This window comes from Somniosus microcephalus, chromosome 5 (assembly GCF_052327205.1).
Source record: "Somniosus microcephalus isolate GS21.2 chromosome 5, FLI_Smic_1.0, whole genome shotgun sequence".
Lineage (NCBI taxonomy): Eukaryota > Metazoa > Chordata > Chondrichthyes > Squaliformes > Somniosidae > Somniosus > Somniosus microcephalus.
The window spans coordinates 261,292,885-261,318,539 of record NC_140991.1 but is presented as its reverse complement, the minus strand read 5'-3'; the positions used below and the strand labels follow the sequence as shown (position 1 = coordinate 261,318,539).

Below are 25,655 nucleotides of genomic sequence, written 5' to 3'. Positions count from 1 at the left end.
TTGTCTGACATCCAGTATTGGATGAGCAGAAATTTCCTCTAATTAAATATTGGGAAGACCAAAGCCATCGTCTTCGGTCCCCGTCACAAACTCCGTTCCCTACACACCGAGTCCATCCCTCTCTCTGGTCACTTTCAGAGGCTGAACCACACCATTCACAACCTTGGCGTCCTATTTGACCCTGAGATAAGTTTCCTATCCAATATCCGCCCCATCACCAAAACCGCCGACTTCCACCTCCGTAACATTGCCTATCTCCTCCCCTGCCTCAGCACTTCTGCTGCTGAAACCCTCATCCATGGCTTTGTTACCTCTACACTCGACTATTCCAATGCTCTCCTGGCCAGTCTCCCATAAGCATCCCCCATAAACTTGAGCTAATCCAAAATTCTGCTGCCCGTATCCTAACACACACCAAGTTCGGTTCACCCAGCACCCCTTTGCTCCCTGACCTACATTGAGTCCCGAACTGGTAACGCCTTGATTTTAAAAGGCTCATTATTGTTTTCAAATCCCTCCATGGCCTTGCCCCTCCCTATCTCTGTAACCTCCTCCAGCCCTACCACCCTCCGAGATCTCTGTGCTCCTCCAATTCTGGCATTTTGCGCATTCCCAATTTTCTTCACTCCACTATTGGCGACCGGGCCTTCAGCTGCCTAGGCTCCAAGCTCTGGAAATACCTCCCTAAGCCTCTCTGCATCTCTACCTCTCTCTCCTCCCTTAAGACATTCCCTTAAATCCTTCCTCACTGACCAAGCTTTTGGTCACCTGTCCTACTATCTCCTATGTGGCTCAGTGTCAAATTTAGTTTGATAACGCTCCTGCGAAATGCATTGGGACATTTTACTATGTTAATGGCACTATATAAATGCAAGTTGTTATTGTTATATTTGTTAGTTTGTATTTGACTGATCATATTATCTTGCCAGTCTGTTTTGTTTTACAAAACTTCTTTTGAAGCTGAAGAAAGGGTAAAGATGACACTGCTCACCAGAACTGGGCGACTGCTTCATGTTTGCAAGAAGCTGTTTCTGGAGATAAATAGGCAAAACTGTAGAGGAAGTGTTTGCAACAGGAAGTCTCCCACAATTACATCACCATATCTGAGGAAGAAGTCAATATGGACATACTCTAGTTCCAAAGAGACTAAGTGGAATAGATGCACTTTATGGCACCACCAGCACTGCACAGAGGTAAACAAACTGACCACAACTGTGAGTTAGCATTCAAGCTACCACAATATTAATTGAAGTTGAGTTCTCCAGTTTCTACTATATATGCATAATATTTATACACCAGCTATGAGCATTTGGGGAATAGAAATGACCATTTGACTGGAGCTGGAGTTGAGCGTCTCTGGGCTATGAGATAGGTGGGGATCTGTAAATAGTGGCTCTAGATTTTGAGGAAGCCCCCAGCGCCCAGCCCCCAAGGGATACTGAAATCAGGGGCTTTTTTCTGGCAGAAAATGGGGGACAATTTTAGCCTCACCCGCTGGTCGGGAAACTGATGGGATCAGGTGCAATGATGGTTGCAATGGTGGTTTCACATCCTGCCTGATTTTACTACCCATCGAAGATAATGGAGAGTAATATTGGGCAGGTGCAAAATCAGCGTTCCACCCGATCCTGTGGGATGTCCCCCTCCTCCCCCACCCCGGCGAGTTAGGTTAAAATTACCCCCGAGTGTCGAAATGAAGGTCCAATTTATTTTGTGGAGATTCCACATAAAGTAAAGGCAGCTAATTGCCTAAGAAATACTAAAGTACTGACCTTAACTCGGGGCATAAGTGTGATGTGCCGAGGGGGGCAGCAAATTAAATTATTCAACTCAGACTCCCGCCCGAACCCTGGTGCATTTACTATCTGGCCAGCAGATGGGAGTGGGATTTCGGGCGGCAGGAGTCCGCTGGCAGGGACCTGAGGGAACGGCCCATGGTATAAGCTAAGTGTACGGGGTCGGGAGAGGCCCTGATGGGATCACAGTCAGGGGAAGGGGAAGGGGAAGGAAGCCTACGGCAGGTGAGGCCCAAGATTTTCCTATCGGGCACTGCTGCTCATCCTGGCCCACAAAGAAACCATCAAAAGATGGCCTCTTCTGGTCATGATGCTGCCTACCCCTAGGTTTCACTGGCGGGACAGGCACTGACTGTCACTGCTGCGGTCGTCAGTTAAGATAACGTTGGGGTCCAAATGACTTCACGTGACCCTGACATTTAAATATTTGAGGCCCCCGCCTGCCTTTGGTGGGTGGCCTCAACGATGCCGGAACCCCAGCAATTAAAATGGGAGCGTGTGCAAACACTTCAGGAATGCAGCAAGTAATGCCTGACCCCCATTTTAATCACCTACCTGTCCTGATGCTGCCGGGCAGACTGTGTTTACATCTGGCCTTAAATGTTGAATTGTTGAAGCATGATAGTTCGGAATATGAAATGGGAGCCAATGCTATTGTAATTCTGCCGTGGTGGGATGCACATCTGCTAATATATATAGAAACTACAGTAATGCATTAATCCAAAGTGGATAGATATTTGGGGGGAGAAATTCAACATTGTTTCCCTGAATTTGGACCTCAAATGAACGTTGGAGAGACTAATTGCAAGTTGTGATCTGTGCTTGATCTCCCCCAGCAGTGCGCCGGCCACCTAACTGGAAGCAGGTGATTCTAGGTGACCAGGGTGCCTGCCAAAACAAGCATTAGGTGCCTTGCATGTGCAAATTGGGGTCCTAATACCAGGTTTAGGACCCCAGTTGAAATTTGTGTACAAGTGGGTGGAACTTGTTGTACGAGGTCTTGAGTTGTCTCCAGCGATCCCTTTAAAGATCACTGGTTCGGCCAGAATTGGCAGAATTTTTTTTTTTAGGTCTCCATCTATGGAGATCCAATTCAGCTTTATGTCGTGAGGAGCAGGAGTGCTCCTCCTGGCACTACAAAAATACTGAGGACTGCTGTCAGCCCAGTTTCGCCCTCCTCCGTTTTGCCTCCACCCCCTCTCTCAGCACCTACCTCCTGCCCAGCTCGGTGTTGGAACTGGTTTCAGGCCCCGACTTGCAAACTGCATCGGGACGCTAAATTGGCGCCTGCAGCTCGCCGGTTTAGTTCAAATGAGACCCAATGACAAATTTCAAACAGGCCTCAGGTTGGCACGGAAATGTGTGCCCAGCAATCACATTGCTGTCTTACTACCCTTTTTAGGTGCAAGTCTAATTTCTTGGCCTTGGTTCACAGTTGACGGGAAGTGAAAAACATAACCTGTAGGTATCACTGAGGTAGCCTGTCCTGCTTCCCACTAGATGATGAAGCATTCAGCAGCTCAACGCTGCTCAGATATGCAGAAAGATCTTTTACTGTTGGTAAGAATGGGGAGCGAAGCATATATGAATACCATGAGCATGCTGCCCCCGGTTCCAATTCCAATCATGCTAGTTGTGTAATGAATGAATGGAGGAATATCAAATTCTCGGTACTGTATGACCTGGCCTCAGATGTCAGTGGCTTTGACAGCTGGCAAGCTTGCAGTTCTTGTAAATCTAGCTTAAATTTTACAGATACAGTAGTGAATCTCCCATGGCACTGCTCACGGTTAGTAAGAGAAAATGGTAGCCTGTGCTTTTCGATTGGGGGCCAACCCCAGTGGAGCACGACTTCTGCCCAGCCTGGGGGTGGCCCCTGACCCCAGCCGTATTTCAGGCCCGGGGTCATTTACATAAAGAGTCAAGCCCGTCTGGGGGTAGAAACTTGCTGCGGCGGGCCCTGAAGCCTGCCACAGTGGACAACAGAGGCAACTGCAGGTCTGCTTGAAAAAATACATTTCCCCATAAAATTTTAAAGTTTGGTGATAGAGTCGCACTCTGGCAAAACTTGCACAGGGCCCTCTTCTCTTGAAACCCTGAGGCTCCCATCCACAGACCTCTGAATCACATCCAGTTGTGAATGATGGTGGACAATTAAACAACTAATGGGAGGAGGTGGCTCCATGAATATCCCCATCCTCAATGATGGTGGAGCCAAGAACATGAGTGCAAAAGACAAGGCTGAACCGTTTGCAACCATCTTCAGCCAGAAGTGCCGAGCGGATGATCCATCTTGGTCTCCTCCTGAGGTCCCCAACATCATTGCAGCCAGTCTTCAGCCAATTCGATTCACTCCACGTGATATCAAGAAATGGCTGAGTGCACTGGATACAGCAAATGCTATGGACCCCAACAACATAGAACCATAGAAACATAGAAGATAGGAGCAGGAGTAGGCCATTCGGCCCTTCGAGCCTGCTCCGCCATTCAATGAGATCATTGCTGATCATCCAAATTCAGTACCCTGTCCCTGCCTTCTCCCCATATCCCCTGATCCCTTTAGCTTTAAGAAATATATCCAACTCTTTCTTGAATATATTTAATGAACTGGCCTCCACCGCCCTCTGTGGCAAAGAATTCCACAGGTTCACCACTCTCTGGGTGAAGAAATTCCTCCTCATTTCAGTCCTAAATGTCCTACCCCTTATCCTTAGACTATGACCCCTGGTTCTGGACTCCCCGACCATCGGGAACATCCTTCCAGCATCTAGTCTGTCCAGGCCTGACAGAATTTTATAGGTTTCGATGAGATCCCCTCTTAATTTTCTAAACTCCAGTGAGTACAAGCCCAATCGACACAATCTCTCCTCATACGTAATTCCTGCCATCCCAGGTATCAGCCTGGTGAACCTTCGTTGCACTCCTTCCATGGCAAGAAAGTCCTTCCTCAGATAAGGCGACCAAAACTGCACACAATACTCAAGGTGTGGTCTCACCAAGGCCCTGTACAACTGTAGCAAGACATCCTTGTTCCTGTACTTGAACCCTCTTGCTACGAAGGCCAACATACCATTTGCCTTCTTAACCGCCTGCTGCACCTGCATGCTTACCTTCAGCGACTGGTGCACAAGAACACCCAGGTCTCTTTGCACTTCCCCTTCTCCCAATCTATTGCCATTCAAATAATAATCTGCCTTCCTGTTTTTGCCACCAAAGTGGATAACCTCACATTGATCCACATTATAGTGCATTTGCCATGTTTCTGCCCAATCACCTAACCTGTCCAAATCGTACTGGAGTTTCATGACATCCTCCTCACAGCATACCCTCCCACCCAACTTTGTGTCGTCTGCAAATTTGGAGATATTACATCCAATTCCCTCGTCCAGATCATTAATATATATTGTGAACAGCTGGGGTCCTAGGACCGATCCTTGCGGTACCCCACTAGTCACTGCCTGCCACTCGGAAAATGACCCGTTTATTCCAACTCTTTGCTTTCTGTCTGCCAACCAGTTCTCTATCCAAGTCAATACCTTGCCCCCAATCCCATGTGCCTTAATTTTGCACGCTAATCTCTTATGCGGGACCTTATCGAAAGCCTTCTGAAAGTCCAAATACACCACATCCACTGGTTCTCCCTTATCTATTTTACCAGTTACATCCTCAAAAAATTCCAGTAGATTAGTCAAGCACGATTTACCTTTTGTAAATCCACGTTGACTTTGTCCGATCCTGTCACTGCTTTCCAAGTGCTCTGCTATTATATCTTTTATAATGGACTCTAGCATTTTCCCCACTACCGATGTCAGGCTTACCGGTCTGTAATTCCCCGCTTTTTCTCTGCCACCTTTTTTGAATAGTGGGGTAACATTAGCTACCCTCCAATCCATGGGTGCTGTTCCAGAGTCTATTGAGTTCTGGAAGATGACCAGCAATGCATCTACTATTTCTAGGGCCACTTCCTTAAGTACCCTGGGATGTAGATTATCAGGCCCTGGGGATTTATCGGCCTTCAGTCCCATCAATTTCCCTAACACCATTTCTCTACAAATACTGATTTCTTTCAGTTCCACCCTTTCATCAGACCCTATGTTCCCCGGTATTTCTGGGAGGTTATTTGTGTCCTCCTTTGTGAAGACAGAACCAAAATATGTATTTAGTTGGTCTGCCATTTCTTTGTTGCCCATTATAAATTCCCCTGATTCTGACTGCAAGGGACCTACGCTTGACTTCACCAATCTTTTTCTCTTCACATATCTATAGAAGCTTTTACAGTCAGTTTTTATGTTCCCTGAAAGCTTACTCTCATATTCTATTTTCCCTTTTTTAATTAATCCCTTTGTCCTCCTTTGTTGAATCCTGAACTGCTCCCAATCCTCAGGATTATTGCTTTTTCTGGCCAATTTGTATGTCCTCTCCTTGGATCTTATGCTATCCCTAATTTCCCTTGTTAGCCACAGTTGAGTCACCTTTTTTGTTTTATTTTTATGCCAAACTGGGATGAACAACTTCTGTAGTTCATCCATTCGGTCTATGAATGTTTGCCATTGCCTATCCACCGTCAACCCTTTGAGTGCCATTCCCCAATCAATCCTACCCAACTCACTCCTCAGACCAGCGTAGTTTCCTTTATTTAAATTGAGGACCCTAGTTTCCGAGTCAATTACTTCATTCTCCATCTTAATGAAGAATTCGATCATATTATGATCGCTCCGACCCAAGGGGCCTCGTACAACAAGATTGCTAATTAATCCTTTCTCATTACATAATACCCAGTCTAAGATGGCCTGATCTCTGGTTGGTTCCTCGACATATTGGTCCAGGAAACCATCCCGTAAACACTCCAGGAATTCCTCCTCCACAGTATTGTTACTAATTTGGTTAGCCCAATCTATATGTAGATTAAAGTCACCCATGATGACTGCTGTGCCCTTATTGCACGCTTCTTTAATTTCCCTTTTAATGCCATCCCCAACCTCCGCCTTACTGTTTGGAGGTCTATATACCACTCCCACTAATGTTTTTCCCTCTTAGTATTTCTCAATTCTACCCATACAGATTCCACATCATCAGAGCTAATATCCTTCATTACAATTGTGTTAATCCCTTCTTTCACCAGTAATGCTACCCCACCTCCCTTTCCTTTTTGCCTATCTTTCCTGAATATCGAATACCCCTGGATGTTGAGTTCCCAGTCTTGGCCATCCTTGAGCCACGTTTCCGTAATCCCAACCAAATCATTTTTGTTTACCTCTATTTGCGCAGCCAATTCATCCACCTTATTAGAAATGCTCCTCGCATTAAGACACAAAGCCTTCAGGCTTGTTTTTTTTTCTCTTAGACCTATTAGAATTATTATTTACTGTGGCCACGTTTGATTTAAACCCTTGATTTCTCTGACTGCCACTTTTGTTTTTCTCCTTCCTATCTTTTGCTTTTATCTTTGTTTCCCTTTCCTCTGTCTCCCCGCTCAGGTTCCCAACCCCCTTCCATTTTAGTTTAAACCCTCCCCCACAGCACTAGCAAACAACCCCCCTAGGACATCGGTTCCAGCCCTGCCCAGGTGCAGACCGTCCGGTTTGAACTGGTCCCACCTCCCCCAGAACCGGTTCCAATGTCCCAGGAACTTGAATCCCTCCCCCTGGCACCATTCCTCTAGCCACGTATTCATCTGAAGTATCCTTCTATTTCTACTCTGTCTAGCACGTGGCACTGGTAGCAATCCTGAGATTACCACCTTTGAGGTCCTGTTTTTTAATTTACCTCCTAACTCCCTATATTCCGCTTTTAGGACCTCATCCCGCTTTTTACCTACATCATTGGTGCCTATGTGCACCATGACAACTGGCTGTTCACCCTCCCCTTCCAAGATGTTCTGCAGCCGCTCGGTGACATCCTTGACCCTTGCACCAGGGAGGCAACACACCATCCTGGAGTCTCGTTTGCGGCTGCAGAAATGCCTATCTATTCCCCTTACAATTGAATCCCCTATTACTATAGCTCTACCACTCTTTTTCCTCCCATTCTGTGCAGCAGACCCACCCCTGGTGCCAGAAAGTTGGCTGCTGCTGCCTTCCTCTGATAAGCCATCTCCCCCAACAGCACTCAAGGTGGTGTATCTGTTGGAGAGGGGGATGGCCACAGGGGACCCCTGCACTACCTGCCTGTGCCTAGTACTCTGCCTGTTGGTCACCCGTTCCCTTTCTTCCTGTCCAACCTCTACCTGTGGTGTGTCGTGCTGAAGACTTGTGCTCCAGAACTAGCCACGCCTCTAGCCAAGCTGTTCCAGTACAGATACAACACTGGCATCTAGCTGACACTGGAAAATTGCTCACTATGACCTGTCCACAAAAAGCAGGGCAAATCCAATCCGGTCAATTACCGCCCCATCCATCTACTCTCTATCATCAGCAAAGTGATGGAAGGTGTCATCGACAGTGCTATCAAGCGGCACTTACGCACCAATAAGCTGCTCACTGATGCTCAGTTTGGGTTCCGCCAGGACCACGCGGCTCCAGACCTCATTACAGTCTTGGTCCAAATGTGGACTAAAGAGCTGAATTCCAGAGGTGAAGTAAGAGTGACTGCCCTTGACATCAAGGAAGCATTTGACCGAGTGTGGCATCAAGGAGCCCTAGTAAAATTGAAGTCAATGGGAATCAGGGGGAAAACTATCCACTGGCTGGAGTCATAACTAACACAAAGGAAGATGGTTGTGGTTGTTGGAGGTCAATCATCTCAGCCCCAGGACAACGCTGCAGGAGTTCCTCAGGGCAGTGTCCTAGGCCCAACCATCTTCAGCTGCTTCATCAATGACCTTCCCTCTGTCATAAAGTCAGAAGTGGGGATATTCGCTGATGATTGCAGAGCAGTGTTCAGTTCCATTCGCATCTCTTCAGATAGTGAAGCAGTCTGTGCCCTTATGCAGCAAGACCTGGACGACATTCAGGCTTGGGTTGATAAGTAGAATGTAACATTCGGGCCACACCAGTGCCAGGCAATGACCATCTCCAACAAGAGAGAGCCTAACCGCTACCCCATGACATTCAATGACATTATCATAAGAACATAAGAAATAAGAGCAGGAGTAAGCCATTCGGCCCCTCGAGCCTGCTCCGACATTCAGTAAGATCATGGCTGATCTGACCTTGGCCTCAACTCCACTTTCCTGCCCATTCCCCATAACCCTTGACTCCCCTGTTTTTTAAAAATCTGTCTATCTCCGCCTTGAATATATTCAATGACTCAGCCTTCACAGCTTTCTGGGGTAGAGAATTCCAAAGATTCATGACCTTCTGAGAGAAGAAATTCCTCCTCATCTCTGCTTTAAATGGGCGACCCCTTATTCTGAAACTATGCCCCCTAGTTCTAGATTCCCCATGAGGGAAAACATCCTCCCTGCATCCACCCTGTCAAGCCCCCTCAGAATCTTATATGTTTCAATAAGATCACCTCTCATTCTTCTAAACCCCAATGAGTATAGGCCCAACCTGCTCAACCATTCTTCATAAGACAAACCCTTCAACTCAGGAATCAACCAAGTGAACCTTCTCTGAACTGCCTCCAATGCAAGTATATCCTTCCTTAAAAAAGGAGACCAAAACTGTACGCAGCACTCCAGGTGTGGTCTCACCAACGCCCTGTACAGTTGTAGCAAGACTTCCCTACTTTTATACTCCATCCCCCTTGCAATAAAAGCCAATATTCCATCGCCAAATCCCCCACCATCAATATCCTCGGGGGTCACCACTGACCAGAAACTTAACTGGACCAGCCACATAAATACTGTGGCTACAAGAGCAGATCAGAGGCTGGGTATTTTGTGGCGAGTGTCTCACCTCCTAACCCTTCAAAGCCTTTCCAACATCTACAAGGTACAAGTCAGGAGTATGATGGAATACTCTCCACTTGCCTGGATGAGTGTACCTTCAACAACACTCAAGAAGCTCAACACCACCCAAAGCAGCCCGCTTGATCGGCACCCCATCCACCACCTTAAACAGTCACTCCCTCCACCACTGGCGCACCATGGCTGCAGTATGTACCATCTACAAAATGCACTGCAGCAACTCATCAAGGCTTCTTTGGCACCACATCCCAAACCCATGACCTCTAACACCTAGAAAGAAAAGTGCAGCAGGTGCATGGGAACACCACCACCTGCAAGTTCCCCTCCAAGTCACACATCATCCTGACTTGGAAATAAATCACCGTTCCTTCATTGTCACTGGGTCAAAATCCTGCAGCTCCCTCCCTAACAGCACTGTGGGAATACCTTCACCTCACGGACTGCAGCAGTTCAAGGTGGCAGCTCACCACCACCTTCTCAAGAGCAATTAGGGATGCGCAATAAATGCTGGTCTTGCCAGCGACATCACATCCCATGAATGAATTTTAAAAATACCGGTGTACAGCAGGTCTCCACTGATCTTTTGTGGAATTTCAGGACCAATGGGAGTGAATTTCCTGCTCCTGTTCCTCTGCTGTAACTTAGGCAGAAATATGGCAGAAACCCTATTTATGTGGGTTCGACGAAGTTACAGCAGCAGAGTGGGAGCGACTCTGAAGAATGCCCCAGCCACTGTCTCTACAGAGTAGTTAACTCATCAACTGAAGGGCATGTAGTGATGGTATCACTGCAGGCAGATTGTATTGAATCGCGGGCAGACAAATGGCATTTTATGGTATTAAATGTTATTTTATCTTCAGTGCTCTGGAGACCAAGTCAATAGCTATCAAGGAAGACTTACCATGATAGTCACACACCTGTACGCTGTAAGAGCCTTTAGTTCATCATTCACTTCTTGCTTTGGTCATCACATCTAATGTACAGTGGGTAAACAAGTGGTGCAGGTGGCTGGAGAAGCTGGTGAAAAATTAGAAAACCACAAGAATGCTCAACCCTACTTGTTGCCATCAGCAACTTCAACGTTTTACAATCCGGCCTTTCACCAGCAATAGAATATTATAGCCCTAGTTGCAGAGAAAAACTTGGTCCTGGCTAATATATTTCAAAGCCATACAGACCTGTGACCTAGTTCCTGCTGAACTCAGCCCTGTCCAACAGCAAAATTATATGGTCAGGCATTCAGTCCTTAAGAAGTCATGACTGGAGCACCATCTCAAGTGTTCTTAGTGCTCAAGCTGGATTTCCATGTTTATACCAGGAACAAATGAGTTGCTTTCAGTTCAAAAAGTCTGCCCAGTATACCTGCAGTGAAGCTCTGCACACTGCTTCTCCTGTCTACTGAACTCCCGCAGGAACACAACTGTTGCCAGTATGTTGTATGCAAAACTTTAAATGCAATGCTACCCCATCAATTATTGAAGTGGGTTTACCGCATTGGACTATGTGAAAGCTGTTGCCCATTGATACTTCAATATATTTTCTCCAAGTCTTTCCATGTTCTCAACACCCAGCAGGATCAGTTTTGTTTTGCTTGGTTTGCTACTGTCACCGGGAGGTCGAATTAATGACAAGTTAAGTGTCCTTTGAGATGACATTAGTTGTGATCTAAGATCATGTAACAGGGTGGGTCGCAGAAGGCTGTCATCATCCACTCCATCAATTTTGTGACACCACTGTTCAGATTGCCTTTCCTTCCATGTTTGACCACAAAATATATGAAAGCAAATAATTTAATTTCAAATTGCAGTATTTCACTCGAGGTAACAATTCACTCTTCAGGCAATGTAATGCAAAAATGTGTTGTTACAACTCACCAACCATCATTGGAATAGCAGATACAAGTAGATTACTTCAAAGAGGTAATTACATGCATTTGATTAAGTGCTATCCTACTTTGTGATGAGGCTAATTCTGTTGCTCATAAAGTGATGAATATAGAGTTATTTTGAGTAAATTCAAATAACTTCTGCCTATTGGTACACTAGATCCAATTCTAAAGCGTATACAGTAATAGGCAATTTTACATTCTCTCATCACCTGATCCAAACCTGTTGCTGGAGATGGATGGAATAATTTCCGTGCTTGAATACTTTGGGTGCATTCACATTCCAACTACAGTGTCAACAAGAGGCTTCCCACGAATGTTGCAGTTTTAGTGTAAATGCTGCCTGAATCTGGAGTCAGGTACAATCTGAAACAGGAACAAAGAGGAGCGAGATCCCCTGAAGAATAGATTTACTCTACCCTAAACCTTAAATGACCTTATAGTTGTAATTTAGGGTTGATACATTTATACAATGATACTTAATTAATTCCAATGATTTGAATAGGAATCAAGAATGATTTAAAGATCACTTATCATAGACATGTTCTAATATTCATAGCTTGCTAATTAAAGTTGCAGCAGGAGTTAAAGAAAATACTTCAGAAAATAGTTTAATTTGGGTTGTTACGAAATGTTTAAAACGTACTTACAATCAATGTTCAACCAATGGTAATGTGGGTAAAGCCATGTATTACTAGCTATCTCATCTTTACACAGGAGTGGTGTGTCTTTTTGTATCTGTTACGCAATGGACTGATTCCTTACTGCATGTCACTTCAAGCCTGACCTCTGTCTGATCTCTCCATTACATTTCTCCTAGTTTATCTCTTATTAATGTTCTCCCTGCATTGCCCTTTAATCTGGCCTCTGCCTGCCTTTCCTGTGGCTTTTTAAAATTCATTCTCGGGAGGTGAGTGTCACTGACAAGGCCAGCATTTATTGCCGATCCCTTGTTGCCCTTAGAAGTTGGTGGTGGGCCTTTTTCTTGAACCATTGCAGACCGTGATACAACTGAGTGGGTTACTAGACCACTTCAAAGTCAAGCACATTGGGCTGGATTTTAATTCAGGGGCGGGCTGGGGTCGTGTAATCCGCATTTCGTGTTATCAACCGGAATCTAAATCGATGTGGGAGATTGATGCGATTTTAACTTAATTGGCCAATTGAGTTCCAACGTGTTGGAACCCATGGCAAATGAGTTTTTCCAGTCTGAAAGTCGCCTCTGATGACATCATCGTTGCTGCTGCATTTAAGGTCTGCAACGAGCCTTGCTTCTTCTGCAGACTGCCAACCTTTTGGCCTTTCATGCTACAGGGATCTGAAGGCAGAATGGCCAGTGAAAGACCTAGGTCTGCTCCAAGATTTGACGACGTTGCCCTGCAGGCTTTAGTTGAGGGAGCAAGAGCTCATAAAGAGGTGCTCTCCCCTTCTTCTGGGAGGAAGAAGCCTCCCCAGCAGACCAAGGCTGTGTGGCTGCAAGTGGCAGAGGAGGTCAACTCCTTATCAGTAACCCGCAGAACGTGGATTCAGTGCAGGAAGAGATTTCATGACCTTCTGCGCACTGGAAAAGTGAATATGAATTTCCCATCACCCTCAACCTGATCCCCATTGCCTTTCCTCACCAGCACTCAGCTTTAGCAATCTCTTCCTCCACATCCCACTTGACACTGACATCCATGCACCCTTACCCATTCCCTCTCTCTCTATGGTCACATTCAGCTAACTATTCGACTATGCAGCCCTCACACTCCCTATCACTGTGATGCTATGAAAACAACTGATAACACACAGAGAGGGCTCTTGCTCTTGCCACCTCACTCCATCTTTGTCTCCTAAGTATCTATGCTATGGAATCTCTACACTCACTCCTTCATTCTCACTCAACCACCACTTGTCTCCCTCATTGCAGGAAAAGAGAGCTCACAATAAGCGAGAAAGAGCGAGGACAGGAGGAGGGCCACCCTCTGTAGCCCACCTCACCCCCTGGGAGGAGGCGGTCCTGGAGATCGTAGGAGTGGAGGAAGATGCGCTAGTGGGGGATGGACAGAGTGGTGCATCACAGCAAGCTGGTGACAGAATAGTTTTCCATCTCTCTCATTGACATTGCATGAGTCGCTGATAATGATTCTGAAGCTCTAACAGATGGATGAATGATCATCTGCAATATGCAATGTGCATGTAACCTTGGCATCACATCTCTGACTCTTTCCTTTACTCCCCACAGGACCATCGCAAGCACCCGTCCCCACTAGCCAGGAGGAACAGCCCGAGCAGCCAGACTCCTCAGAGGAAGCTGCGAACTCTGAGGGCGCAGAGTCAGCAGAATTCAGCGCACCCAGCACCAGCACAGACACTCACACCTCGGTGGGACCTTCGGGACATAGAGTAATGTTGTCACCTGGTGTATCACAGCTCACAAGTGAGCATCAGCAGATTGTGGAGACAGGGACAGCAGTGGAGAGTCCTAGTCGGAGGGCGCAGGACTCTGCCTGCTTGTCTCAGCTGCATGTCGACCCGCTGCCTCTGCGTCCATCCATAAGATCAGAGGTGCTGGAACTCCAGGAAGAGATGCAGGAGTCTCTGGCAGGTTTTGTCTCCAGGGTCGCTGCGAGTGTGGAGCGAATGGAGGAGTCCATAGCGAACATGAGCAGAGCCTTTGTGGAGTCATTGGCGCATGACCGCATCACCATGGAAAGGATGGCAACCTCCATGGAGGTGATAAGTCGCCAGAGTGCAGAAAACATGGTGAGTGTTCAGAATAGAATGACATCTCTGGAGGAGCAATGGTCATCTATTGAACAGAGAAACCAGACCTTCATGGAAGTCCTTCTGAGTAGGACTGCCAGTGCAGATACAGGTCCCCATGGCCCCCCTGATATGCAACAAGGTGTTCTCAAGCCACTTGCAAGCGCTGAGGGGTACCTGACCCATGAGAGGGAAGTTGGTGGCAGAAATCAAGGAAGTGGGGGCTTCTCTCCAAGCGCTCACACTTCCATGCCACTCCAGAGCCCTCAGTCAGAGCCCCACCAGAGTCCACACCCAACTGAGATCGGCATCTCAACCCCTGCACAGCCGCAGGAGCAGCAGACTGTTGCCGAGCCCTCACAGCTTCGCAACCCCAGAGGATGCCCTCCAAAAGGTGTCGAGACAGGAGCTGCAGGAAAGTGAGCAAGGGGCCTCCACATCTGCTGAAGCCACAGGGGAAGCACCACGTAGGAGCATGCGTAAGAGAAAGATACTGCACAAATAGTCACAAAGGTAGTTACTTGGGTGAAATTTGATGTTTTCTGTGAAAAAGCCATCAGATGAATAATGTAAATAAAAAATCTGATGGCTACTGCTGGAGTTGTGGCGTGTGTCATTTTGCAAATGGGACTTTCACATTGAGGGCTTAGGATTACTTGCAATTGTCAGTATGGTGGTCAAATTGTTAGGAATCCGCTGGTCATTGGCCATTGTCAATGCTCAGGTAAGAAGCTGCGAGGCAAAAGCGCTTGATTGGCTAGGCTAAGCAAATCTGGCCAAGATCAGTGCATTCCTTGCATCCCGGGCGGCAATGTGGTCGCGCGTTGGCGCCTTCTGGACTGTGCAGCTTCAGGTGGGTGAGCAGCAGCTTGGCACTCCTGTTGTTGCTGCTGCTGTTGGTGGTGCCTTTGTTCATGGTTCTGCTGCTGCCACGGCTGGTCTTCATCCTCATCTGATGTCCAGGAGGAAAGGAAATAAATGGTTCCCATGCTTCTGGTAGATGCCTCAGTTGAGGAAGCGCTCAGTGAAGGTGGCGAGAGGGGTTTCCCAGGAGGTCACACTGGAGATGGGTGTCAGGTTCCAAACTTCCACAGCTGTGGTTATGCCTCTAAAAGTTCCCCCAGACCTGAGACTACAAAGTCCTGCCACCTGCAAATGATGGCTGATCAAATCTCCTCTTTAATGGTTTACCTGCAGCTGATAGTCAGCAATCCAATTGTGCTCCCGCCAGGTTTCATCGTCGTGTTTCAGAGCAGGCGTGTTTCACGTGGGAAAAGGATTAAAATCACAAAGGCCTTTCAAAATGGCATTATAGAGGCCATTTAGTGCTTGTTAAGGGTCTTAACGGCCTATCCCGCCTTTTGGAGGCGGGACGGAGACGGGACCATTAGACACAAATTATTTTAAATTGCTTGGAGGCGGGTTGGGCCTGCACGCCAGTTTTTGCAGTTTTAACCCCCCCACACGCCTCCAATCCCGCCTCCACGGCCCAATGAAAATCCTGCCCATTGATGTGGGACTGGAGTCACTGACAGGCCAAAAGGGATAATGACTGCAAGTCTCCTTCCCTAAAGGACATTAGTGAACAAGTTGGATATTTCTGACAATCCAACAGCTTGATGGTCATTTTTACCGACATTTTTATTTCCAGATTTTTAAAATTGAATTCAAATTGCCATTACATTACATAGAATGTTACAGCACAGAAACAGGCAATTCAGCCCAGCAGGTCTACGCTGGTGTTAATGCTGCACACGAGCCTTCTCCCACTTTACCTCATCTCACCCACCAACATATCCTTCTATTCCTTTCGCCCTCATGTACTTGTCTAGCTTCACTTAAATGCATCTATGCTATTCGTCTCAACCACTCCATGTGGTAGCAAGTTCCATATTCTCACCACTCTGAGTAAAGTAGTTTCTCCTGAATTCCTTAATACATTTGTTAGTGACTATCTTATATTTATGACTCTTAGTTTTGGAATCCCGCACAAGTGGAAACATCTCTTCTCAGGGGTCGATTTTCTGCCAGCCGTTGGGCAGCTTTCCAGGTGGCCGGGGGCCAAAAATCGCCGAAAAAGCAGGTCACAACCCCCCCACCTGATTCCCCGCCCTGTCCGACTTTCGGACCACCATTTCTCCGCGACCCACTTCAGTCCCGGCCGCCGCTGGCGGGACTGGTCGTCGGAACACTAATGACCAATTATTACCTTGTTTAAGTAGATTTTCCGGGGCCGTTGCGAATTTGGGGCTTTCCCCACCTGAAACACGCCTGCGGGGAACCCCGCTGATGAGACCTGGTGTGAAAACAGTTGGCTTGCTTGCTTGCAGCTGCAGGTCAATCGGAGAAGCTGCGATTTAAAGGGACAGCACTTGTATGTTGAAGGACCTTGTTGTTGCAGGTTTGGGGCCAATTCTTCAAGGCTTAGGCACAGCTGTGGAAGGTTGGTGCCTCACACACTTCTCCAATGTGATCTCCTGGGAAGCCCCTCTCGCCACCCTCACTCAGTGCTTCCTCAGCGGAGGCATCTACGAGAAGCATGGGACGCCTTTTATTCCTTCCCTTCTTGCCATTAGAGGATCTCCAGCAGCAGAGGCGGCAGCAGCAGAACCAGGAACAGCAGGATCAGCAGCAGGAGCACCAGGCTGCTGCTCACTCACCTGAAGCTGCACAGGCAGAAGGGGCCAGCGCTTGGAAGTGGCCTGAGAGCACCTTGCTGCGCGTTAGGGGGCCATCGGGACCCGTTTCTGCACTGGCAGTCCTACTCAGAAGGACTTCCATGAAGATCTGGTTTCTCTGTTCAACAGATGGCCAACGCTCCTCAGAGATGTCATTCTCTTATGAGCACTCACCATGTTTTCCGTACCCTGGCGAGTTATCTCCTCCATGGCGGTTGCCAACCTTTCCATGGTGATGCGTTCATGCGCCAATGACTCCACAAAGGCTCTGCTCATGGTCGCTATGCACTCCTCCATTCGCTCCACACTTGCAGCGACCCTGGAGACAAAACCTGCCAGAGACTCCTGCATCTGTGCATGGAGATCCATCACCTCATCTCTTGCGGATGGACCCAGAGGCAGAGGGTCGACATGCAGCGCAGCTGAGCTGAGCTGGCAGAGTCCTGCGCCCTCCGACGAGGACTCTCCACTGCTGTCCCTGTCTCCAGAATCTGCTGAGGCTCACTTGTGAGCTGTAAAACACCAGGTGACAACATTACTCTATGTCCCGAAGGTCCCCCCGAGGTGTGAGTGTCTGCGCTGGTGCTGGGTGCGCTTACTTCTACTGACGCTGCGCCCTCAGAGGCTGGAGCTTCCTCTGAGGAGTCTGGCTGCACAGCCTCTTCCTCCTCCACAGTGAGGATGGGGGCTCTGGATTGTACTGTGGGGGAGTAAAGGAAGGAGTTAGAGATGTAATGCCAAGGTTCTTCTGGTGACTCCCAGCGAGTTGGCATCTGCTGACACCTGCATCCATGCAGCATTGGTCTCAGTCGGAGGCCTCTTCCTCCCTGACCTAGGGAAGAGGACCTCCCTGTGGGCCCTAACCCCATCCAATAATGCCTGCAGTGAAGCCTCGTCAAATTTGGAGGCAGCTCGGGGTCTGGCACTGGCCACAGCTGCTGCAGGCTCCTCTGCCATCCTGTATGGTTCGTTTGGAAGCCTTCAGAGGATGCAGTACTTGCTATGGACCTTGAAAGCACCACGAATGATGATATCATACTGTGGGGATTTCTGACTCGAATTGGACAATTAGCAAGGCTTCCCACATGCTGGGAATTAATTGGCCACTTGAGGGAAAATTGCGTGGAGCTGGCTGACACTTTTTTAGGTGTGTCAGAAACCCCACATTCGGGGAAACCCGACCATTTCCCACACAAGCCGAAAATCGGGGCCTCAGTGTCTACCCTATCAAATCCCTTCATCATTTTAAAGACCTCTATCAGGGTCACCTCTCAGTCTTCTCTTTTCCCAAACTATTGTGGAATTTGAACTCACTTTCTTTAGATTGTTAGTCCAGGCCACTAGTCTATTAACATAAACACTACACTATCAAAGTATCCAATACACTTGTCCCTGGTATGAATATAGATGTCACTGAGGCCTACAGCATCGACACAATCCTGTACAACTCTACATTCAGTTCTAATTCTCATCTCTGCGTCTTACAATCACCTCTTATTTATTCTAGTAGCAATCTGTATTACTTCCTATTTCAGCTGTACCAACACCTCCCTCCTGGTTTAGTGTATTTTTTTCTCCTTTCTTCCCTTACTTTGTATAGAGTTAAAAAGCAGAAAATAATAAGTACACCAAACAGAAATAGAAATAAAGTAGCCAAAATGTGAAATAAAAGGTAAACTAAAGAGGACAGTAAAATAAGTTTTACTTTGCCGGTTTAGTTAGTTAAATGCCAGGTGCCAGCAGAGCAGTACATCCTGGAAAAGATTTGTTTCATCACAGAGAAGAATCTGCCCTTGGCTGACTCCCTCCCATGAGTCACACCTCCAGCAGCCTGGTCACAAAGCAGCACATGATGGGTGGCTCAAGCCCGTTTAGCCCTGCCTGGTGGCGGTGCATGATCCATGTGATGTATGGGGATACGGGGAGAGGAAAATCTAGCAACATAACGTACAAATAATTTACAGAATAACACTGTCTTTTCTCCCCCACCTCCCCAGACAATAAGTGATCGTGCAACCGTTTTAGCCTCTGAACTTAATGAAACGCTGGGAATCCCAGAAAGGTATGCAGAAATCATCAAGAAACATTTCAACATCATCTACTTTGAAGAATTCCTGAAAAACAAAGAGCAGTTTGCTAATAAAATCCAAGCCATTTTTATCTGGGAACACTCTCCCACAATAGATGAAGAGCTATTAAAATCTCTACCTCAGCTGAAGGTCATTGTAAGCTGTGGAGTTGGTGTGGACCATCTCGACCTACCTTTGATCACCAGTTTTGGTGTGAAAGTGGCCAACACTCCTCACGTGGTGGACAATGCTACTGCTGACATGGGCATGGCTTTAATGTTGGCATCCGCCAGGAATGTACTGGAAGGTAAGATGAAGATTGAAAATGTAAACTTATTTGTGCAAAATGGGCAACAGCAGGCTTTGGGACTCTATGGGTTGGATTTTCCTAAGCCCCTGGAGTCGGGTTGGAGGCGTGCGGGCGATAAAAATCGGAGATCCGGGGGTCCCGACCCCATCCCGCCTCCAACCCGCCTCCATGTCAATTTCATAGGAGTCGGGTTGCCGACAAGTGCTGGAACCCGACTCCCAGAGGCGGGAAGGGATTAAAGGCAATTAAACTGCCTGTTAACGGGTAGTTAACAGGTAGTTTTTTGCCTATTCACGATTTTTATTGCTGATTTGTGGGCTTCCCGACAGCTCCAAACCACGAAAAGTTTTCGAGGCAGGACGTGGGTCTGAGGTCTTGGAGGGGTCGAGATGCCCAGTGTTCAGGTGAGTGAGGGGTGCAGGAGTGCAAAGGTAAGTGTTTTGCAAGTGTTCAAAGTGTTTAAATAAGTTTAACTTTTACTTACCTTTACAGGAGTCCTGCATTCCGGTGTCGGGAGTCGGCTGCAAGAACCACAGAAGCTCCGATTTAAAAAAAAAAATTAGCTTCTCCGTTCTGCAGCAAAATGATTTTCAAGTTATCCTGAGAAAGGACTGAGGCTGAATTAGCAGTTTTTCAGTGCTTGACAGCTTCAAACAGCTGTTAAACACTGATATTTCCTCTGCCAAAAGCTTTTGACAGATGAAATGTCAATCTCTGACGTCACCTGTTGCCGGGTGGCCCTTAATTGGCCTGCTGAGCCCACAGGGCGGGCTCAACAAGGTCAATCAGAGGAAAATCCAGTGGGTTGGCCACATCTCCATGGAGGCGGGACAACAAGCCCGAATGTGGGTTTCCCACCTCCAACCCGCCCCCGTAGCAAAATCCAGCCCTATAACTTTGTGGCTTAATACCATGGGGTAGGGCATGTTTTAATAAGTACAAAACATACTGGTTGGAATCATAGAATGTTCCAGCACAGAAACAGGCTATTCACCTCGACTAATACCACTCTCCTGCTCTTCTGGAGCCCTTTTTAAAACAGCTAACTAATTATTTTTCCAAAGTATTTATGGATTCTACTTCATCAATGGTATGTAACAGAGAATTCGACATTTTAACCATCCTCTGAGTAATTCAACCAGTCCTTTAATTCTTTTTGGGGTTATCTTAAGTTCCTGCCCTCTTTTAAGCATCTCTCCGACCAATGGAAATAACACTCACTATTTACCTTATCACAACCTCTTGTAATTTTGGAAGACCTCTATCAGGTCACCCCATAGCCTCCTTAGTTCAGGTTTTAAATTTTTTTTGAAAGTCTCTCTTCATCGTCTCAGAGCCAATGCTTTCAGCATTTCATACAGGATTTGCTCTTAAATTGTGAAACACAACACTGCATAGATTCTTTTCTTTTATAATTATTTTTAAAAGATATTGCATAATTAAGTTACAAATCACAGTGATGACAGACAAATGTTACTTGTAAAACATTGCACAAAGCATGAAAATGTTGGGTCGCTTATTGGATTAAAATTAGTAACTCCCAAACAGTCTACAAAAAATTATATCTGTATCTACTATCCTCAAAGTTTGGTTCAATATCAATGGCTTGATTAATTTAAAGAGGCAATTCAGTCAGTGGCTGTACTTCTTACTGTATGGGAACATTATATGTAATAAAACCAATGATTTATCTTGTGAATATGGTACTTTATCTGTGCAGTAGGCATTTATATTATATGGATTATAAAAGGAAAGCCTAATTCCTTTACGCATGACCCTGGAAATTACAGTTGGTGTTTCATTTAACACCTCCGCTTGGGTTACAGAACAGTAATATCAGTGTAGTGCACATTTATTGCCTGGTTTTCACACAGTGCCGACTTGCTGTTTGGAGGAGGTGGTTTGTAGGTGTGACAGTGCTGAAGATGTGCGTTACGTTTTTTAAGTTGATTGTTGCATGTATAATAGTTAATTAAACCCAACGGGCACCATATTCACAGGCTCACAGATCAAGGGTGGTATATTGCTAACCTTCATGTGAAACCAGTATTCTTCTTCTCTTCTTCTTAGGCAGTCTCTCGGAACCGAGGATGACTTGCTTCCACACTAAAAATGAGTTCTCAGATGACTGATGAGTCCAATGCGGGACCTACAGTCTTTGTCATAGGTGGGGCAGACGGTGGTTGAAGGGGCAGCTGGGTGGGGTTCTTGGGATGATGTGCGCTCCTTCTGCTGTTTGCGCTTGGCTTCCGCTTGCTCCTGGCGAAGAGACTCAAGGTGTTTGGCGTCTTCCCGGATGCTTCTCCTCCTCTTTGTGCTGTCTTGGGCCAGGGATTCCCTGGTGTTGGTGGGGATGTTGCACTTTTTCAAGAAAGCTTTGAGGGTGTCCTTGAAGTGTTTCCTCTGCCCACCTGGGGCTCTCTTGCCGTGTTGGAGCTCTGAGTAGAGCGCTTGTTTTGGGTGTCTCGTATCGGGCATGTGGACGATGTGGCCTGTCCATCGGAGCTGATCGAGCGTGATCAAAGCTTCGATGCTGGGGATGTTGGTCTGAGGGAGAACACTGACGTTGGTGCGCCTATCCTGCCAATGGAGTTGCAGGATCTTGCGGAGGCAGCGTTGGTGGTACCTCTCCAGTGCTTTGAGGTGCCTACTGCATATGGTCCATGTCCCTGAAGCATATTGCAGCATTGCAGCAGTGGTTATAAACTGTGTGCCTTTTCATTGCTACACTAGGATGATTTTTGTATAACATTGACCAGTTTTCACCTTTCTCCAGCTTTTCAAAAAAATCTGTTTGTTGGTATTCAACTCGGTAGGTGCTCTGTGACAGTCTGTGGCATTCCTGATGGTTTGCTTTTTAAATTTTAGGTCAAAAAATTGCAACTTCTCCAGCTACTAAAAGTTATCCTATTAACTGGTATGGAGTAGAAGTGACTGGGGCCACTCTTGGAATCATTGGAATGGGGCGGATTGGATACAAAGTTGCTCAAAGGGCCAAAGGATTCGATATGAAGATTCTGTATCACAACAGGAACAGGAGGTAGGATTTGCAAGAAGTTCCATGAAAGGAGCATTTTGTAACAATGTATTGAGGTACACATGGCATAACGGTCCTGATTTTAACACCACCCCCACCACGCGCCCCCCCCCCCCACCCCCACCCAGCCCCAGATGGGCAGAATAGGGCTGGACAACAGGTTATAATCTTAAAAATCAAGACCCCACCTACAACCTGCCACCATAATAATTACTGTGGTGATTCAGGCCCTGAATGAGTTTCCTGCTAATAGCACATGGGGCCTACTTAAGATTCAAAAGTCACGGACTTATGATGTCCTCAAGCCCCTCAAGGAATCCATTGGCCTCCCCAGCCCTGGCATCCCCCCAATCATCGGGAAGTTGTCAGCCACAACATTCCACTGATCACTAAGAAGGAATCCTCAGCCCTCCTTGTTACGTCCGTGTATAATGAGACACAGACTGCGGAGAACGGTACAATAGGTGTTTACTCAACGTGGCTCAGACTGCAACTGATCTGTACAAATTACTACTCAGCGTTATATACAGGTGTGGTCACTGCCGGTACTACAGTATACATGAGCTGTAAAAAGTAGTTCTCCCCCTTAAAGGTACATACCTTACAATTCCTCCCCTTTTAGATTAACAATACCATAACACTTATTTAACAATTAAATATCAAACTAATTACAATTAACACTTTTAACATGCAACATTAGCTGAAAATAGTCTATTTATAAATTCGGTCTTTGGGGAGGCTTCCTGATCCTTTCTGAATAGCGCCTTTCCTGAGTGTCTTGCTCTTGGTGCGGAGGCGATTCTGGCCCCCTGTCATCGGTTGGTTCATCAGCTTCCGATGCTACTGTTTCTGGGGTAGATGCTACCTGTACGTCGGGTTCATCACCAGGTACGTATGGGCGAGGCATGGGGTTGACTTGTTCCTGTGACTCTAGGATCTGGTCAGCATGGCGTCTCACGATGCTCTCCCCAATGTCCACTGTGTACATTAGTGGGCCCTGCCGTGTGCATATCGTTGCTGGCTGCCATTTTTCTGTTCGGTAGTCGCGGGCCAAGACTGGTTGCCCTACATTGAAGCTCCTTGTTGGCTTCTCATGGATGTGCCGGAATTGCTTACTCTCAACATCTCTTCGTACGTTTGGTCTGAGCAAATCCAGGCGAGATCTTAACCTTCGGTTAAAGAACATCATGGCTGGGGCCTGGTTGGTGACTGCATGTGTCGCATTCCGGTAGGCGAACAGGAAATTGTCCACCTTGTGCTGCAGCGGAATGTTGTCATTGTACATAGCCTTTATTGCCTTCTTAAAGGTTTGTACGAACCTCTCAGCCAATCCATTTGTGGCTGGATGATACGGGGCGGATGTGTAATGCCTTACCCCATTCTTTTTCAAGAACCTCCGGAACTCTTCGGACACAAACTGTGGTCCGTTGTCGGAGCAAATCTGTTCTGGCAAGCCATTCCTGGCAAAAATGGTCCGTAGGACTGCGATAGTTTTCTCCGTGGTGGTGGAGGACATTTTGATGACCTCAGGCCATTTCGAGTGCGCATCCACGGCTATTAAAAACATTGAGTCCATGAATGGACCAGCAAAATCAATATGCACCCGTTGCCATGGAGATGAGGGCCACTCCCATGGGTGTAGAGGGGCCTGTGGTGGTGCATTTTGGACTTTCTGGCATCCTGAGCAGCTCTTGGGCAGGTCCTCGATTTGTTTATCGATTCCCGGCCACCACACATAAGCCCTGGCTAGGCTTTTCATTTTTACCCCTCCCAGATGACCCTCATGAAGCTCATTGAGCACTCTATCCATTAACTTGGGTGGAATTACCACTCGGGATCCACACATCCTTGTCGAGAATGCTGGCAACAGTGAGTCGCCATGTGCTGGCCATCCCTTCACCGTCAAATCATATACCCGAGACAGTGTCGGGTCATTTCGGGTTTCCTTTTCGATACAAGCGTTAGTTACCGGTAGGTATTCAACTATAGTCGGATGGAATATTTCGACAGGATCCACTGATGGTGCTTCCTCTGCAGTAGGCAGTGGCAGGCATGATAGCCCATCAGCATTTCCATGCTGTTTCGTGCCCTTATATTCAATCTCATAGTGGTGCGCCCCTAGAAAAAGTGACCATCTTTGTAGTCGTTGCGCCCTTCTTCGGATTAAAAATGGAGACAAGAGGCTGGTGATGAGTCAGCAAGGTGAATTTCTGCCCGTGCAGATAGTGATTGAACTTTTTCACTTCCCACACTAGGCTGAGGGCCTCCCTGTCAATCTGGGCGTAGTTACGCTTGGCTGAGGTTAGTGATCGTGACGCAAAGGCTATTGGCCTCTCTGAGCCGTCCGAGAATTTGTGCGACAGCACCGCTCCAATGCCGTAGGGTGACGCATCACATGCCAACCGAATTGGTAATGCTCGGTTGTAATGGGTGTTTTGCTCTTCTGGAAAGCTCGTCTACATTCATCACTCCACTTCCATGGCACCCCAGTTTGCAGTAGGGTGTTCAGTGGGTGCAGTATTGTAGACAAATTTGGCAAGAACTTATGGTAGTAGTTTACCAGCCCGAGGAACGACCTCAGTTGTGACACATTTTCCGGTGCTGGAGCCTTGACTAGTGCCTGAATCTTCTCTGGGAACTTATGTAACCCCTCTTTATCGATAACGTGGCCACAATACGAGATCTGTTTTTAAAAAAACTCGCATTTGGGGCGGTTAGCTCGGAGCCCATATTCCTGCAATCTAGTGAGCACCTGCTCCAGGTTGGCAAGGTGATCACTGTCATTTTCGCCCGTGACCAGGATGTCGTCCAAATAACACTGGGTCCCTGGGATCCCTTGCAGGACTTGTTCCATTGCCCTCTGCCAAATAGCCGGAGCTGATGCTACCCCGAATACCAGCCGGTTGTATTGGTAGAGACCTTTATGGGTGTTGATTGTGAGGTATTTTTTTGATGCTTCTTCCACCTCCATTTGCAGATACGCCTGGGCCAGATCAATCTTAGTGAAGTGTTTCCCTCCAGATAGCGAGGCGAAAATATCTTCAATCCGCGGAAGTGGATATTGTACGGTGTGAAGGACCGGGTTCACTGTTACCTTAAAGTCCCCACAGATGCGAACCTTCCTTGGTTCCCCAGGCGTGCTGCTCAACGACTTTTTCATCACAGGGACGATGGGTGTAGCCCACTCGCTCCAGTCTACCTTGGACAGTACACCTGAACGTTCCAGACTCTCCAGCTCTGCTTCGACAGCTGGGCGGATCGCATAAGGTACCGGTCTGGCCTT

The 25,655-nt window shown here is 47.1% G+C and overlaps 1 protein-coding gene across 1 annotated transcript in view; it reads left to right on the top strand.

Moving 5' to 3' along the window:
- Positions 1–917: 917 nt before the first annotated feature.
- The window catches only part of LOC147117687 (uncharacterized), a 141,750-nt gene continuing 117,012 nt past the window's right edge, over positions 918–25,655 (top strand). Inside the window, exons 1-3 of the mRNA XM_085988879.1 lie at positions 918–1,193; positions 18,954–19,332; positions 22,204–22,375. Of these exons, the coding sequence (XP_085845005.1) occupies positions 978–1,193; positions 18,954–19,332; positions 22,204–22,375 (767 nt within the window). The 5' untranslated portion in view covers positions 918–977. The remainder of the gene's footprint in view (positions 1,194–18,953; positions 19,333–22,203; positions 22,376–25,655) is intronic.